This window comes from Haliotis rufescens, unplaced genomic scaffold (genome assembly GCF_023055435.1).
Source record: "Haliotis rufescens isolate VD_foot unplaced genomic scaffold, xgHalRufe1.0.p SCAF_7, whole genome shotgun sequence".
In the NCBI taxonomy this organism is placed as follows: domain Eukaryota; kingdom Metazoa; phylum Mollusca; class Gastropoda; order Lepetellida; family Haliotidae; genus Haliotis; species Haliotis rufescens.
This window is the reverse complement of record NW_025964361.1, coordinates 16962735-16979415: the sequence shown is the minus strand read 5'-3', so window position 1 is coordinate 16979415 and position 16681 is coordinate 16962735. Positions and strand designations below refer to the sequence as shown.

At 41.2% G+C, this 16681-nt stretch overlaps 1 protein-coding gene across 6 annotated transcripts in view; it reads left to right on the top strand.

Annotated features, from left to right (window-relative positions):
• LOC124151844 (sodium/bile acid cotransporter 7-B-like) overlaps positions 1-16681 on the top strand; it is a 95982-nt gene that overhangs the window by 77976 nt on the left and 1325 nt on the right. For all 6 annotated transcript variants that reach the window (XM_048388301.1, XM_046524499.2, XM_046524501.2 and 3 more), the window contains 2 exons: positions 9825-9925; positions 10564-10689. In XM_048388301.1, coding sequence (XP_048244258.1) covers positions 9825-9925; positions 10564-10689 — 227 coding nt within the window. The remainder of the gene's footprint in view (positions 1-9824; positions 9926-10563; positions 10690-16681) is intronic.

Sequence of the window (16681 nt, the reverse complement as noted above, 5' to 3'; positions counted from 1 at the left end):
GGCTGTGAATTATGTTAACGTAGGTACAGTTGTTTACAGTTACATTCCATTGTCTATATCCATGTTAATTGGTGGGGTTTTGTTTGCTTTAAATGAATGCTAAGAATGTATTTATATAAATCTTTGCTCGTACAACGTTTTGTATTCAACCTGATTCTTGATGTCTCTGAATGAATGTTAAAATTTGTTTCCATAAAACACTTACATTATACATCATTGTTGGAATATTGTTCAAGCTTTATCTCGAATTGAATGTTTCTCGTCATATAATATATTTCAAATACCTGCTCGAGATTTATTAAGTTGTTTGTCTTTCAGAGTAGTGGAAGTGAACAACAAAAAAGAAGATTCTGGCAATCAATTATTTCAAAAAGTGTGTAAATTTTCAATTATCTAAAAATATTAAAATGTCAACACAAATGTGTCTTGGAGTTCTTTGTTGAATGGTGACGTTGCATGACTGAAAGTTGAAGTAAACTCAAGGGGGGACCTGGAACAATTTTTTTATTGAGATTACATATGTTTTCAGTCACAGCTACATAAGCAGATACAATGTTTATATTTAACTCTGAGCCTGAAGATAAGCTCCTTGCACCTAGATCTATGTCATTTTTTTTTCACCAGTCTGGAGCATAATTATTTTTGTCAAGATTTTATCGGTGGCAATAAATTTTTTCGATAAAATTCCAGGCCCCAACACACCCCAGAATATAACCCTTACCATGTTTGCCATTCTGATTTGTTTCCTACAGTACAAGCCTAAAGGGTTATGGTGTCTGACTATTTGTTATAGTCATATGTATCTAGTTAACAGCTCAGTGGTGTTTTTACATTTTGAACATAGTCAGCAAAACACGACCTAACTGTTAACTGGGCTATTCGACGCCCTGGTTTCAAAACAATGGCAAAGGGTATCTCAAATCATACACATTCATGTGACTTAAGCATATTCGAAAACATTTTAAAACAAAAAATGCTTTTGAGATATTTTGAACATTGTGTGGGGATTGGTCATGAGATAACGTTGTCACAACGTATTTCATCCTTGTAACACAAAGTTATTTCACGTACGCGTCGTTGTGACAACGTCCATGGTAGTACACAGAATAACGTTGTAGGAACGCAATATTATAACTTTGCCACACCGTAAAATACAACATAACCACAATGTAAAATACAATATTACCACAACGTAAAATACAATATTACCACAACGTAAAATACAACGTTCCCACAACGTAAAAGTACAACGTTCCCACAACGTAAAATACAACATTTTCACTACGTTGTGATGTCATGAATATGACATAACATTACATTAAGCAATGACGTTGTGACAAGATAAATGGGAGTCCACAGAATAACGTTATGTGGACCTAATATCCCCAACATTACCACAATGTAAACACAACGTTGTCACAACGTGAAATTGTTAGCTGGGAGGAGCTGCTAAGAAGAAAGTCGAAGCCATCATATCCTTGCCTGATACATCGACGCCGAAGACCACATCATCTATCCTGATACCTACTACTCGGACACCTCCTCAGCCGAAGCCAGCTTCTGGTTGGAGAAAATAATTGCACAGCAGAAGGTGTCCATGGAATCTTACTTGCCTCCCGTCTATCAGCACTATCATCAGAGGTCGACCAGTGAAGGAAGGCTCAGGCCTTACAGAATGTTTCCAGTTGAACCCTACCCATTATCGTCTACCATCACTTCGGTTGCACGACCTCTGGACAACAAGTTGGATATTGGCGACCAGGCCTTACCCCTCCGTGACAGTCCGGTCCATCTAAGGTCCCGTACGAGTCCCACACTGACCGAACTGACCACACGAATTACCAGACTTCTACCATTACGGTTCTCACACGGGTTCCCCTGGATCGTCTAAGTAGTCATATGGTTACCGCTCGGACGCTCGGATTTTGATTTTGCCACATTTCATCATTCAGGCAATCTGGATCCAATTATTACAGACAACACAGTACACCCCGTCCGTAAACAGGTCATCCCAAAATCATGGCAATCATGGTCATATCCGGAAGTATGATGGACCGAGAGTGATGTCAGATTCATAAACCTGAGCAAATGATGAGTTAGAACTAAAGACATCATTTGTTGAATATCAGCAAATATAATGATAATTCAAGTGAAGGTATCACATATTTGACTGGTTCATTCAACTACTAGATTTCAAGTCCTCTAGAGGTGATTACAAGGTAATTATCTCCTAAGGGGTTTTGAATGGTAATATAAGATGGAATCACAAGAGGTTTATACAGGGAGTGTACTTGTGGAAGAACCCATCTGTGCCTCTGGTATACTCTGATGTAATAGAGGGAGAGGATTTGCAAGAATTATAAAAACAATAATTATCATTGTTAATAATTCTAAGAATACAACCTCTATTACATCAGGATTACTCCCAACCACCTCCACAATCATCTTGTTCTAGTAGTTGGATGTTTTGAAAAGAAGTGAGGTTTTTCCTGCCTTTGAGCATGGAAGAGCTGCAGGCTACTGGTGCTATCACAGGAACAACTAGTTGTGTGTCGTTGACAGTGAAGAGGACTTCAGTTGAAAATCTGAAGATTTTGTTATAATAGTGTGGTTGCAGCTAATATACAGAATTATGGCAATGATGTAGTAGAGGTTGGATTCTTAGAATTATTAACAATGATAACTATTGTTTTGATATCTATGTATCTGTCCCAGGTAGACTGTGTCTGATGGTAGATATCTATGTATCTGTCCCAGCTAGACTATGTGTCTGATGGAAGATGTCTATGTATCTGCCCCAGCTAGACTGTGTCTGATGGTAGATGTCTATGTATCTGCCCCAGCTAGACTGTGTCTGATGGTAGATATCTATGTATCTGTCCCAGCTAGACTGTGTGTCTGATGGAAGATATGAATGTATCTGTCCCAGCTAGACTATGTGTCTGATGGTAGATGTCTATGTATCTGTCCCAGCTAGACTGTGTCTGATGGTAGATATCTATGTATCTGTCCCAGCTAGACTGTGTGTCTGATGGTACATATCTATGTATCTGTCCCAGCTAGACTGTGTCTGATGGTACATATCTATGTATCTGTCCCAGCTAGACTATGTGTCTGATGGAAGATGTCTATGTATCTGCCCCAGCTAGACTGTGTCTGATGGTAGATGTCTATGTATCTGCCCCAGCTAGACTGTGTCTGATGGTAGATATCTATGTATCTGTCCCATGTAGACTGTGTGTCTGATGGAAGATATGAATGTATCTGTCCCAGCTAGACTATGTGTCTGATGGTAGATGTCTATGTATCTGTCCCAGCTAGACTGTGTCTGATGGTAGATATCTATGTATCTGTCCCAGCTAGACTGTGTGTCTGATGGAAGATATGAATGTATCTGTCCCAGCTAGACTGTGTCTGATGGTACATATCTATGTATCTGTCCCAGGTAGACTGTGTGTCTGATGGTAGATATCTATGTATCTGTCCCAACTAGACTGTGTGTCTGATGGTAGATGTCTATGTATCTGCCCCAGCTAGACTGTGTCTGATGGTAGATATCTATGTATCTGTCCCAGCTAGACTGTGTGTCTGATGGAAGATATGAATGTATCTGTCCCAGCTAGACTATGTGTCTGATGGTAGATGTCTATGTATCTGTCCCAGCTAGACTGTGTCTGATGGTAGATATCTATGTATCTGTCCCAGCTAGACTGTGTGTCTGATGGTACATATCTATGTATCTGTCCCAGCTAGACTGTGTCTGATGGTACATATCTATGTATCTGTCCCAGCTAGACTATGTGTCTGATGGAAGATGTCTATGTATCTGCCCCAGCTAGACTGTGTCTGATGGTAGATGTCTATGTATCTGCCCCAGCTAGACTGTGTCTGATGGTAGATATCTATGTATCTGTCCCAGCTAGACTGTGTGTCTGATGGAAGATATGAATGTATCTGTCCCAGCTAGACTATGTGTCTGATGGTAGATATCTATGTATCTGTCCCAGCTAGACTGTGTGTCTGATGGAAGATATGAATGTATCTGTCCCAGCTAGACTGTGTCTGATGGTACATATCTATGTATCTGTCCCAGGTAGACTGTGTGTCTGATGGTAGATATCTATGTATCTGTCCCAACTAGACTGTGTGTCTGATGGTAGATATCTATGTATCTGTCCCAGCTAGACTATGTGTCTGATGGAAGATGTCTATGTATCTGTCCCAGCTAGACTGTGTGTCTGATGGTAGATATCTATGTATCTGTCCCAGCTAGACTGTGTGTCTGATGGAAGATGTATATGTGTCTGTCCCAGCTGGACTGTGTGACTGATGGTAGATGTCTATGTATCTGTCCCAGCTAGACTGTGTGTCTGATGGAAGATGTATATGAATCTGTCCCAGCTAGACTGCGTGACTGATGGTAGATGTCTATGTATCTGTCCCAGCTAGACTGTGTGACTGATGGTAGATGTCTATGTATCTGTCCCAGCTAGATTGTGTTACTGATGGAAGATGTATATGTATCTGTCCCAGCTAGACTGTATGACTGATGGTACATGTCTATGTATCTGTCCCAGCTAGACTGTGTGAATGATGGTAGATGTCTATGTATCTGTCCCAGCTAGACTGTGTGTCTGATGGAAGATGTCTATGTATCTGTCCCAGCTAGACTGTGTCTGATGGTAGATGTCTATGTATCTGTCCCAGCTAGACTGATGGAAGATGTATATGTATCTGTCCCAGCTAGACTGATGATAGATGTCTATGTATCTGTCCCAGCTAGACTGATGGTAGATGTCTATGTATCTGTCCCAGCTAGACTGATGGAGAATGTCTATGTATCTGTCCCAGCTAGACTGTGTCTGATGGTAGATGTCTATGTATCTGTCCCAGCTAGACTGTGTCTGATGGTAGATGTCTATGTATCTGTCCAAGCTAGACTGTGTCTGATGGTAGATGTCTATGTATCTGTCCCAGCTAGACTGTGTGTCTGACGGTAGATGTCTATGTATCTGTCCCAGCTAGACTGTGTGTCTGATGGTAGATGTCTATGTATCTGTCCCAGCTAGACTGTGTGTCTGATGGTAGATGTCTATGTATCTGTCCCAGCTAGACTGTGTGACTGATGGTAGATGTCTATGTATCTGTCCCAGCTAGACTGTGTGTCTGATGGTAGATGTCTATGTATCTGTCCCAACTAGACTGTGTGTCTGATGTAAGATGTATATGTATCTGTCCCAGCTAGACTCTGTGTCTGATGGTAGATGTCTATGTATCTGTCCCAGCTAGACTGTGTGTCTGATGGTAGATGTCTATGTATCTGTCCCAGCTAGACTGCGTGACTGATGGTAGATGTCTATGTATCTGTACCAGGTAGACTCAGTGTCTGATGGTAGATATCTATGTATCTGTCCCAGCTAGACTGTGTCTGATGGTAGATGTCTATGTATCTGTCCCAGCTAGACTGTGTCTGACGGTAGATGTCTAAGTATCTGTACCAGCTAGACAATGTGTCTGATGGTAGATGTCTATGTATCTGTCCGAGCTAGTTTGTGTGTCTGCTGGTAGATGTCTATGTATCTGTACCAGCTAGACTGTGTCTGATGGTAGATGTCTATGTATCTGTCCCACCTAGACTGTGTGACTGATGTTAGATGTCTATGTATCTGTCCCAGCTAGTCTGTGTGTCTGATGGTAGATGTCTATGTATCTGTCCGAGCTAGTCTGTGTGTCTGATGGTAGATGTCTTTGTATCTGTCCGAGCTAGTCTGTGTGTCTGATGGTAGATGTCTATGTATCTGTCCCAGCTAGACTTTGTGTCTGATGGTAGATGTCTATGTATCTGTCCCAGCTAGACTGTGTGTCTGATGGTAGATATCTTTGTATCTGTCCGAGCTAGTCTGTGTGTCTGATGGTAGATGTCTATGTATCTGTACCAGCTAGACTGTGTCTGATGGTAGATGTCTATGTATCTGTCCCACCTAGACTATGTGTCTGATGGTACATGTCTATGTATCTGTCCCAGCTAGTCTGTGTGTCTGATGGTAGATATCTTTGTATCTGTCCCAGCTAGACTGTGTCTGATGTTAGATGTCTATGTATCTGTCCCAGCTAGACTGTGTGTCTGATGGTAGATGTCTATGTATCTGTCCCAGCTAGACTGTGTCTGATGGAAGATGTCTATGTATCTGCCCCAGCTAGACTGTGTCTGATGGTAGATGTCTATGTATCTGTCCCAGCCAGACTGTGTGTCTGATGGAAGATGTATATGTATCTGTCCCAGCTAGACTGCGTGACTGATGGTAGATGTCTATGTATCTGTCCCAGCTAGACTGTGTGTCTGATGGAAGATGTATATGTGTCTGTCCCAGCTAGACTGCGTGACTGATGGTAGATGTCTATGTATCTGTCCCAGCTAGACTGTGTGTCTGATGGAAGATGTATATGAATCTGTCCCAGCTAGACTGTGTGTCTGATGGTAGATGTCTATGTATCTGTCCCAGCTAGACTGTGTGTCTGATGGTAGATGTCTATGTATCTGTCCCAGCTAGACTGTGTGACTGATGGTAGATGTCTATGTATCTGTCCCAGCTAGACTGTGTCTGATGGTAGATGTCTATGTATCTGTCCCAGCTAGACTGTGTCTGATGGTAGATGTCTATGTATATGTCCCAGCTAGATTGTGTGACTGATGGAAGATGACTATGTGTCTGTCCCAGCTAGACTGTGTGTCTGATGGTAGATGTCTATGTATCTGTCCCAGCTAGACTGATGGAAGATGTCTATGTATCTGTCCCAGCTAGACTGATGGTAGATGTCTATGTATCTGTCCCAGCTAGACTGATGGAGAATGTCTATGCATCTGTCCCAGCTAGACTGTGTCTGATGGTAGATGTCTATGTATCTGTCCCAGCTAGACTGTGTCTGATGGTAGATGTCTATGTATCTGTCCCAGCTAGATTGTGTCTGATGGTAGATGTCTATGTATCTGTCCCAGCTAGTCTGTGTGTCTGATGGTAGATGTCTATGTATCTGTCCCAGCTAGACTGTGTGGCTGATGGTAGATGTCTATGTATCTGTCCCAGCTAGACTGTGTGTCTGATGGTAGATGTCTATGTATCTGTCCCAGCTAGACTGTGTGGCTGATGGTAGATGTCTATGTATCTGTCCCAGCTAGACTGTGTGTCTGATGGTAGATGTCTATGTATCTGTCCCAGCTAGACTGTGTGTCTGATGTTAGATGTCTATGTATCTGTCCCAGCTAGACTGTGTGTCTGATGGAAGATGTATATGTATTTGTCCCAGCTAGACTCTGTGTCTGATGGTAGATGTCTATGTATCTGTCCCAGCTAGACTGTGTGTCTGATGGTAGATGTCTATGTATCTGTCCCAGCTAGACTGCGTGACTGATGGTAGATGTCTATGTATCTGTACCAGGTAGACTCAGTGTGTGATGGTAGATATCTATGTATCTGTCCCAGCTAGACTGTGTCTGATGGTAGATGTCTAAGTATCTGTACCAGCTAGACAATGTGTCTGATGGTAGATGTCTATGTATCTGTCCGAGCTAGTTTGTGTGTCTGCTGGTAGATGTCTATGTATCTGTACCAGCTAGACTGTGTCTGATGGTAGATGTCTATGTATCTGTCCCACCTAGACTGTGTGACTGATGTTAGATGTCTATGTATCTGTCCCAGCTAGTCTGTGTGTCTGATGGTAGATGTCTATGTATCTGTTCGAGCTAGTCTGTGTGTCTGATGGTAGATGTCTATGTATCTGTCCGAGCTAGTCTGTGTGTCTGATGGTAGATGTCTATGTATCTGTCCCAGCTAGACTGTGTGTCTGATGGTAGATGTCTATGTATCTGTCCCAGCTAGACTGTGTGTCTGATGGTAGATGTCTATGTATCTGTCCCAGCTAGTCTGTGTGTCTGATGGTAGATGTCTATGTATCTGTCCCAGCTAGACTGTGTGTCTGATGGTAGATGTCTATGTATCTGTCCCAGCTAGACTGTGTGTCTGATGGTAGATGTCTTTGTATCTGTCCGAGCTAGTCTGTGTGTCTGATGGTAGATGTCTATGTATCTGTACCAGCTAGACTGTGTCTGATGGTAGATGTCTATGTATCTGTCCCACCTAGACTGTGTGTCTGATGGTACATGTCTATGTATCTGTCCCAGCTAGTCTATGTGTCTGATGGTAGATATCTTTGTATCTGTCCCAGCTAGACTGTGTCTGATGGTAGTTGTCTATGTATCTGTCCCAGCTAGACTGTGTGTCTGATGGTAGATGTCTATGTATCTGTCCCAGCTAGACTGTGTCTGATGGAAGATGTCTATGTATCTGCCCCAGCTAGACAATGTGTCTGATGGTAGATGTCTATGTATCTGTCCGAGCTAGTCTGTGTGTCTGATGCAAGATGTCTATGTATCTGTCCCAGCTAGACTCTGTGTCTGATGGTAGATGTCTATGTATCTGTCCCAGCTAGACTGTGTGTCTGATGGTAGATGTCTATGTATCTGTCCCAGCTAGTCTGTGTGTCTGATGGTAGATATCTTTGTATCTGTCCCAGCTAGACTGTGTCTGATGGTAGATGTCTATGTATCTGTCCCAGCTAGACTGTGTGTCTGATGGTAGATGTCTATGTATCTGTCCCAGCTAGACTGTGTCTGATGGAAGATGTCTATGTATCTGCCCCAGCTAGACAATGTGTCTGATGGTAGATATCTATGTATCTGTCCGAGCTAGTCTGTGTGTCTGATGCAAGATGTCTATGTATCTGTCCCAGCTAGACTCTGTGTCTGATGGTAGATGTCTATGTATCTGTCCCAGCTAGACTGTGTGTCTGATGGTAGATGTCTATGTATCTGCCCCAGCTAGACAATGTGTCTGATGGTAAATGTCTATGTATCTGTCCAAGCTAGTCTGTGTGTCTGATGGTAGATGTCTATGTATCTATCCCAGCTAGACTGTGTGTCTGATGGTAGATGTCTATGTATCTGTCCGAGCTAGTCTGTGTCTCTGATGGTAGATGTCTATGTATCTGTACCAGCTAGACTGTGTCTGATGGAAGATGTCTATGTATCTGCCCCAGCTAGACTGTGTGTCTGATGGTAGATGTCTGTGTATCTGTCCCAGCTAGACTGTGTGTCTAATGGAAGATGTATATGTATCTGTCCCAGCTAGACTGTGTGTCTGATCGTAGATGTCTATGTATCTGTCCCAGCTAGACTGTGTGTCTGATGGAAGATGTATATGTATCTGTCCAAGCTAGACTGTGTGACTGATGGTAGATGTCTATGTATCTGTCCCAGCTAGACTGTGTGAATGATGGTAGATGTCTATGTATCTGTCCCAGCTAGACTGTGTGTCTGATGGAAGATGTATATGTATCTGTCCAAGCTAGACTGTGTGACTGATGGTAGATGTCTATGTATCTGTCCCAGCTAGACTGTGTGTCTGATGGTAGATGTCTATGTATCTGTCCCAGCTAGACTGTGTGTCTGATGGAAGATGTATATGTATCTGTCCAAGCTAGACTGTGTGACTGATGGTAGATGTCTATGTATCTGTCCCAGCTAGACTGTGTGACTGATGGTAGATGTCTATGTATCTGTCCCAGCTAGACTGTGTGAATGATGGTAGATGTCTATGTATCTGTCCCAGCTAGACTGTGTGTCTGATGGAAGATGTCTATGTATCTGTCCCAGCTAAACTGTGTGTCTGAAGGTAGATGTCTAGGTATCTGTCCCAGCTAGACTGTGTTTCTGATGGAAGATATATGTTTGTATCTGTCCCAGCTAGACTGTGTTTTTCTCTCCACAGCATCGTGCTGCTGGTTGTCATCTACACCACCTTCTGTGATACATTCTCTCATAGGGAAATCCACGTGGAGGAGATGAGTCTGGTCTCAGTTGTTATGTTAGGTATGTATGTGCAGAACAGTCATTATTCACCTTCACATATATAATCCATATTCCAGGTGTTTTCTAGATAAGCTGGCCTGTTGTCCAGAAGAGCGGATATTACCACTTCTGTCATGTCTACCATTCCTCCATCTGAACACAATGGACATGACATAAAGAAACATTTGTCACTGATTAATGACTGCACCAAGCAAAAGTCAATAGTCTGAATAGGGAATAATTTAATGAGACTCAGGTAAAGTGTTTTCTGGGAATTCATTATTTTTCTAAGTAAAGATTGAATAATTACTAAGAACTAGGTTTTAGTAAATCTATTATTTGTAATTTTAAGTAAAACATGTCTTCACTTAATGTTACCCAAGAACATGTTTTGCTTCCTGTAAAGTTTTCTGAAGCAGATTTCAGTTACAGACAATTAGATGATTTTCTATGAATTGGACATTCAAGTCTCCATGCATGTGTCATCACCATGTGGCTAGGGGGCTTCAAGCACAAAGCTTCCAGGCTGACAGCTTGGTTAACAAATGAAAGACATCTCCAGATTGTCACTATGTTGTTGTCATGGTTATTCAGAGCAGTTGGCTTCTTAAAACACCTGCTCAATGTGGTAATTGCTTACATTTTAATTCTCATTTCAGTAATCGTGCTTCAAGCTGGCCTGATGATGCTAGTGTTTGCTGTGTCAAAATGTTCCTTTCTTGGACTACAGCCAGCTGATACTGTGGCTCTGGTCTTCTGTTGTACACATAAGTCCCTAACACTAGGTACACGATACTACAGTAATTATCAAAACAACAAAAATAGATATATCTATGGTAAATTGATGTAAATAGTGCGAAAATAGATGGCGTAAATGGAGTTGGTGTTTGTGAGATTTCACTGTAGTTAGCTCAATTGGTGTGCCCAAAAATGGTAAACTTTTTTTTGGATATCTCAAAATGTCTTATAAGATGGCTCATATTCCACATGACTATTATGATTTTTTTATAAACTGTCTGTTATCCCATCTGCGATTTCGTGAGAAAGTGACATTTTGGGCCGCCATTCTTAATTCAAGTAATAAAAGCTTCATACAAGACATACCTCTCACCGTTTGCAAATACCATTTCTATATTGGATATTATTAAAGATTTGCCTGAAGTCAATGATTTTTTTTAACCACCGAAGGTCATCTGAAGGTAAATGTCTGTTTGAATGTCAAGTTTTATGTTAATACACAAACCGTATAAAAAATGCAACAAGTGCAGATACAACAATCATAACTGGTTGTGGGTATGCTTGGTAAAACTCTGTAGAATATACGAAGAAACCAAAATAAATGTGCACAATCAGATATTAACTGCTCCCTGACACAAATGGACCAGCAGATGATACCGTGGACTCAATCTCAAGACACATAAAGGTGTGTTCAACTTGGAATCTGACATTTAAATCAGAATATTTACATATTTACACTATTGCAGTCAATACCCATTTTAAGGCATGCACTATTATAATTACAATGATTGTTCATAAGAGAATGTCATTTTAGATGAATGAAAGGTAATTCTACCATGACATTAATAAATGCTTGATTTTGATTGGTTAAAAGGTGGTTTCCTTTTTGCTACAGATTGCTGTTACGCCTTTTCACAAAAGAAACATGCGTATGAATACACAGATAGCCTACATAATGGCTGCCGATCGAGCGCCCCCCATATGAACTGTAAAATGTATCTATATTTCCTCTATTACATGCTGTAATACCAGCCAGGTCTCTAATACACACTGAGTCAAGGGCTCTTGTGAAATTAATAGACGGCATAACATCCAATAGAGGAAATCCGATGGTTTGCTATCAGATGTTTTTGGCGTTCTTGGCTGCAACCGTGACTGCTTCAATGATGACATTAAAAAGATTTAACAAAGGCATATCTTTTGCATATAAATGAAATGTTTATGAAACTGTTAGGGACATGTTCTATGGTGACCAGAATTGAAACAATTTAAGCTACCGGTATTTCCTTATTGAAACAACCAACAATGAAAGTAAAATATAATATATACTAGCCACATAAAGAAACTGTGCACGGAGAAAATATATTCTGGATTGAAATACAACACAGCAAGAACAAAATGATGCAGACCCTGTAGCAGCTGAATGATCGGACCATAAGAAAATGTCAACGGGACCTGAACAACATCTGTTACGATGACGTCAGAAGATCAAAATGGAGTAGGGGGTCAAACGACAAAGTCACAAAGTCAATAACGGGTATGACCACCCTGTGCGTGAATCACAGCAGTGCATCGGCGACGCATGGAGTCCACCAAATGGGCATGGAAGGCCTGGGGAATGGCCTGCCATATCCTCCTCAAATCCTGTGCCAAGTCACAGACGTTATCTGGAGGATGTGGAAGACGACGCAGACGGCGCTCCATTTCATCCCACACATGCTCTATTGGGGAGAGATCTGGAGAAATTGCAGGCCATGGCAGTAACATGACATTGTTATGGTGAAGGAAATCCATTGCGACCCTAGCCGTGTGAGGACGAGCGTTGTCCTGTTGAAATGTCAATCCCGGGCCATGACGTTGCAAGAAAGGAATGACCACAGGCCTCAGAATCTGATCTCTGTAGCCAACACCGGTGAGATTGCCCTGAACAACCACCAAAGGGGTTCGGTGCCGTGCTGTTATCCCACCCCAAATCATCACAGAGCCACCTCCAAAACGATTCCTCTCCACAATACAGTTGCGTGCATAATGTTCTCCCAAACACCGTAGACACGTTGGCGCCCGTCACTGTGGGAAATGTTGAACCTCGATTCATCTGTAAAGACAACTTTTCTCCACCATATTACTCGGGGACGTCCTGAACGTGGGTGGTCGGCAACGTCATTTGTGTTCTGATAACCCCTCACCAATGCCGATATCGTGTTACGATGGCATTGGAAATGTGTTGCCACCTGTTGTTGCCTCATTCCCGCTCGGATCATTCCAATGGCTTCATGATGCTGCGCAGCTGAGAAGTTTTGAATTTTTGAATGACCACAGATCATGCTTTCCAAAGTGACAGCGAATTTTGAGTTGCACATGCTGTGTACAGCTGCACAGGATGCACGTGCAGTAACACATTGCACGTCCATAGGCCCCCATCAATGACGTCATATTGCATGGCACGTGCATGAGCGTTTGAATGTCTCCAATAATTGCTGTGTTCAAACCTATATTTCATATATGGACGGTGTGCCCTTATATCTATATTTTCTCCGTGCACAGTTTCTTTATGTGGCTAGTATAGAAAAGTTGTTTGAAAAAACTTTATTCGTGACAACATGTTGTTTACAAACCTTTTTGTGATCGATATTTGTTGCCATCTCCATCAACCACCATCTTAAGGATTTGGCAGAAGTGGATTTGAAAGTCCATCACTCGCTTCGAAAGGCTACGAAAACAATGTTGCGGCATCATTGAAGTCAAACTTGATGAAATTCATTTCAGAACACACACAATTAAGAAAATGATTTCTGGGCCACAACTGTCTCATTGCTATCACACAATGGCTTTGAATCCGAGAAATCTTGAAATTGACAGGACAAACCATGCAAATTATTCATGTCAACATAGCCTGCTCGTCTTCAGCGCAAAAAGCAGTTGTTCAGTCATACTCCAGTTCCATTGGTAATCACATTGTACCAGCAGGTTCATTCAACATAAATCTACAGGTTAATCAGGGTTGTCATCTAAACTTCATGTAAACTTAATTGTCCGAGTCAATGAAAACAACAACATTGTTAACCATTACGAATTGTGTGTTGTGAGTAACCGTGATGTAGGTCAAGTTCTGCCACATGCAAGTTCGGGGTGGAGAGGCGTTTATTTTGATGTTTTATTATTTGCTGGGGGTAATTGCTAACTAACAAATAAGACTTACACATGTAAAATAAATAGTGGAATGTTAATTCATAAAGTACCTCTTATTTATAACATACATTTGAAACCTCACGCTAAAGTGCTCGGTTCCAAATTAAAATAAGAGGTATCTACTCTACAGTGGGACTACATCAAATTTCAAAACACAATAGGTTTATCTCCTAAATATCTCTCACTTCAAAACATCCTTTGCATTTGATGTAGGTGTGTTTATATATGCATTTTATGTTCTTTTCACTTTTAAAACAGTGCATATCTATTGCTATAAGTTCAATATTTATATGATCTGATCATTTACAGGGTATGTGAACTGTTCAGTGCAGAATTTCTTGGCTAAACAAAAACAACACCTACTGAACAGATTCTTTTAATGGTAGCTGCATTAGGTGCCAAGAACCTTTTGAGGGTAGCAAGAAAGGACTACTTGTATAGCAGCCAACCAAAGCTGGATTGAAATCTCTCGTAAATGCTGCTGAGCAAAGACATGATCAGTTGTACAAAAGTACAAAAAGTAACCAGAACCCACATACTGAACTCAAGTGAAGGGACAGACACTTCTCAGAACACAGGATACAGGTGCTTTGCTTTAGCATAAGAATTCATTCTTGTGGACAAACAGAGAGTCATTGACATCCATCATCACAGACACTGGGCAGTCTACAACATCCAATGTTCTTCATGCTGCTGAGAGACGATGTGTGAGACTGTATATGTGCGAATGTTGCCATATCCTGATCTCTTTGCATTTGATGGAACATATCACAGATGATGTTATGCACACTACCGGTACATATGATTAGAAAAAACAACAAGTTTGCATCAGGACCAATGACAAATCAGTTCATTTACTGATTGCAGACATAGAAGAAATGGTACTCTACACAACAGCAAACAGTAGTTACACTCAGAGAGTCTAAGGAAACTCAAAGTAGGCCACAACCACCAGCAGTTTTGGATGATTCAGCTCTTGATGTGGACAGAAATGCAACTTCTTCAGCTGTGACAAATGACTTGATTCGACAACTTGCTAGATACTTCAGCAGAAATGCAATTACAATCCCTGCATGGAGCAATTTCTGTAAATCTTCAGCTGTCTCATTTTTTTACTGCAGATCTCGCCATATCCTGCAAAGCACAACACATTCTTTGGAGTAAGCTCAGAGATTTGACAGGAAACTTCAGTTTGTGCTCAGGAGGAAAGCACCTTCAACAAGCATTCAACTGAGTTCCAATTGACCAGGCATTGGGACAGACAGTTAATTGTAATGTAAAAGGGCAGGGTGTTGTTGTTAGCTACTCATTATGGTTAATTAGTACTGATTGGTGATGAGCTGTGGACAGATGGAAGCCAGGAGTTAAATTGTCACTGATTGTTAATCTGCAAAGGAGCAATGGAAGACAGAGTGTTAATTAGCACTGATTGGACAAATGAAAGTCAGCTGGATACCTGCTTAAATCAGTAAATCCCAAGCACTAGGCAGAGATGATCCCTGGTCAAGGTTCATGGCTAGCATGTCCTGATGTCAGTGGCCTTTTGTAGTTCCCTGTGATGCCAATCGTTGTTGTTGGTGGACAAGATTTTGATAGCTTCCCACATGATGTTATGGTCTTGGTTCTTGATGCATCCGGAGATTTCTGGTCTGGTTTGTTGACAGGTCTGATGTTCTTGAGTCCGGTGTTGAGGGGTAACCAATCAGTGGTAATTAGCTGTTAGCTTCCCTTGTTAAGTTTCCACCTTTCTTATCTTATTACTTTTGTTTGTGTTAAATGTACATGTAAATGCTTTCTGCATCCGAGCATTCATTCAACTGATGAAGGAGGCAGCATATTTTTCAAAACATTGTGTTCCTCATAATAAAGAAGTTGACATCGATAAATTCTCTCTCTCTTGCCTATACATGTAGTTACATTTTTTGAAAGATGTACGCTTACTTGTGCAGTACTTATACACATGATCATGTCACAAGCGGAATCTTGCAAATGTAAGAAAAAGAAAATGCTAGTTATTAGACATTAGACCATGTCATTGTCTCCAATGCACAATAATTCAAAGATTTCCAGATGATATTATCATAAATTGTGATCAATTTAGATCTAATGTAACTTGTAAACATGTCATATTTAAGTAAAGTTCAATAAGTGGTCAATATTATGAAATCATAAGAAGTTGTAATCTCATTAAAATCAGATCCTTAGGTCTCCCTACTGCTGAACAAAGATCTGAGGACATCCCATTACAGGTCTTGTCAGAACGAAGTCTCACAAACTTTGAATGACCAATGTAGAAGTCGACATTAGCCAATCAGAAAGCAGCTTTCTTGAGCTTTATGGCACTGGTTTGTAACCCGTGACATCAATTCCAGACTAAGTTTTGAAATATATCCATTCAAAATGTGAAAACTGAACTGAAGAATGTATTAGAATGTCTACCAGTTGGCAGAAATAGTATGGCAGTACGTCAGATGGGCTAAGGAAAGTCTCTTCCATTTGAAATGTTTATCCCATTGAAGCGGGGGAAAGACAGTGATTTTTACAGAATCAGAGGCCTTAACTATCATTGGAATTACCCCGTATTAATGATCGTGTGTTCATATCCAGCTTCGCCCTGATTATGTTTCAAGGTTTGTCAGCTCATGGGTTTCACCAAAGTGGTAATGTCTGAGACCTACATCACTTCAGGCTTTCTTCCCACTGAAGCTTTCATGCCATGAAATAACTGGAATACTGTTCAAAGCAGCACTAAACCAACTCATTCACAAGTGAAGCCAGACCAGGTAGCTGATGCCAGTATAATGCATACTGGGGGTCACAGCTCCCTTTCAAACTGCTGCACATATTTAA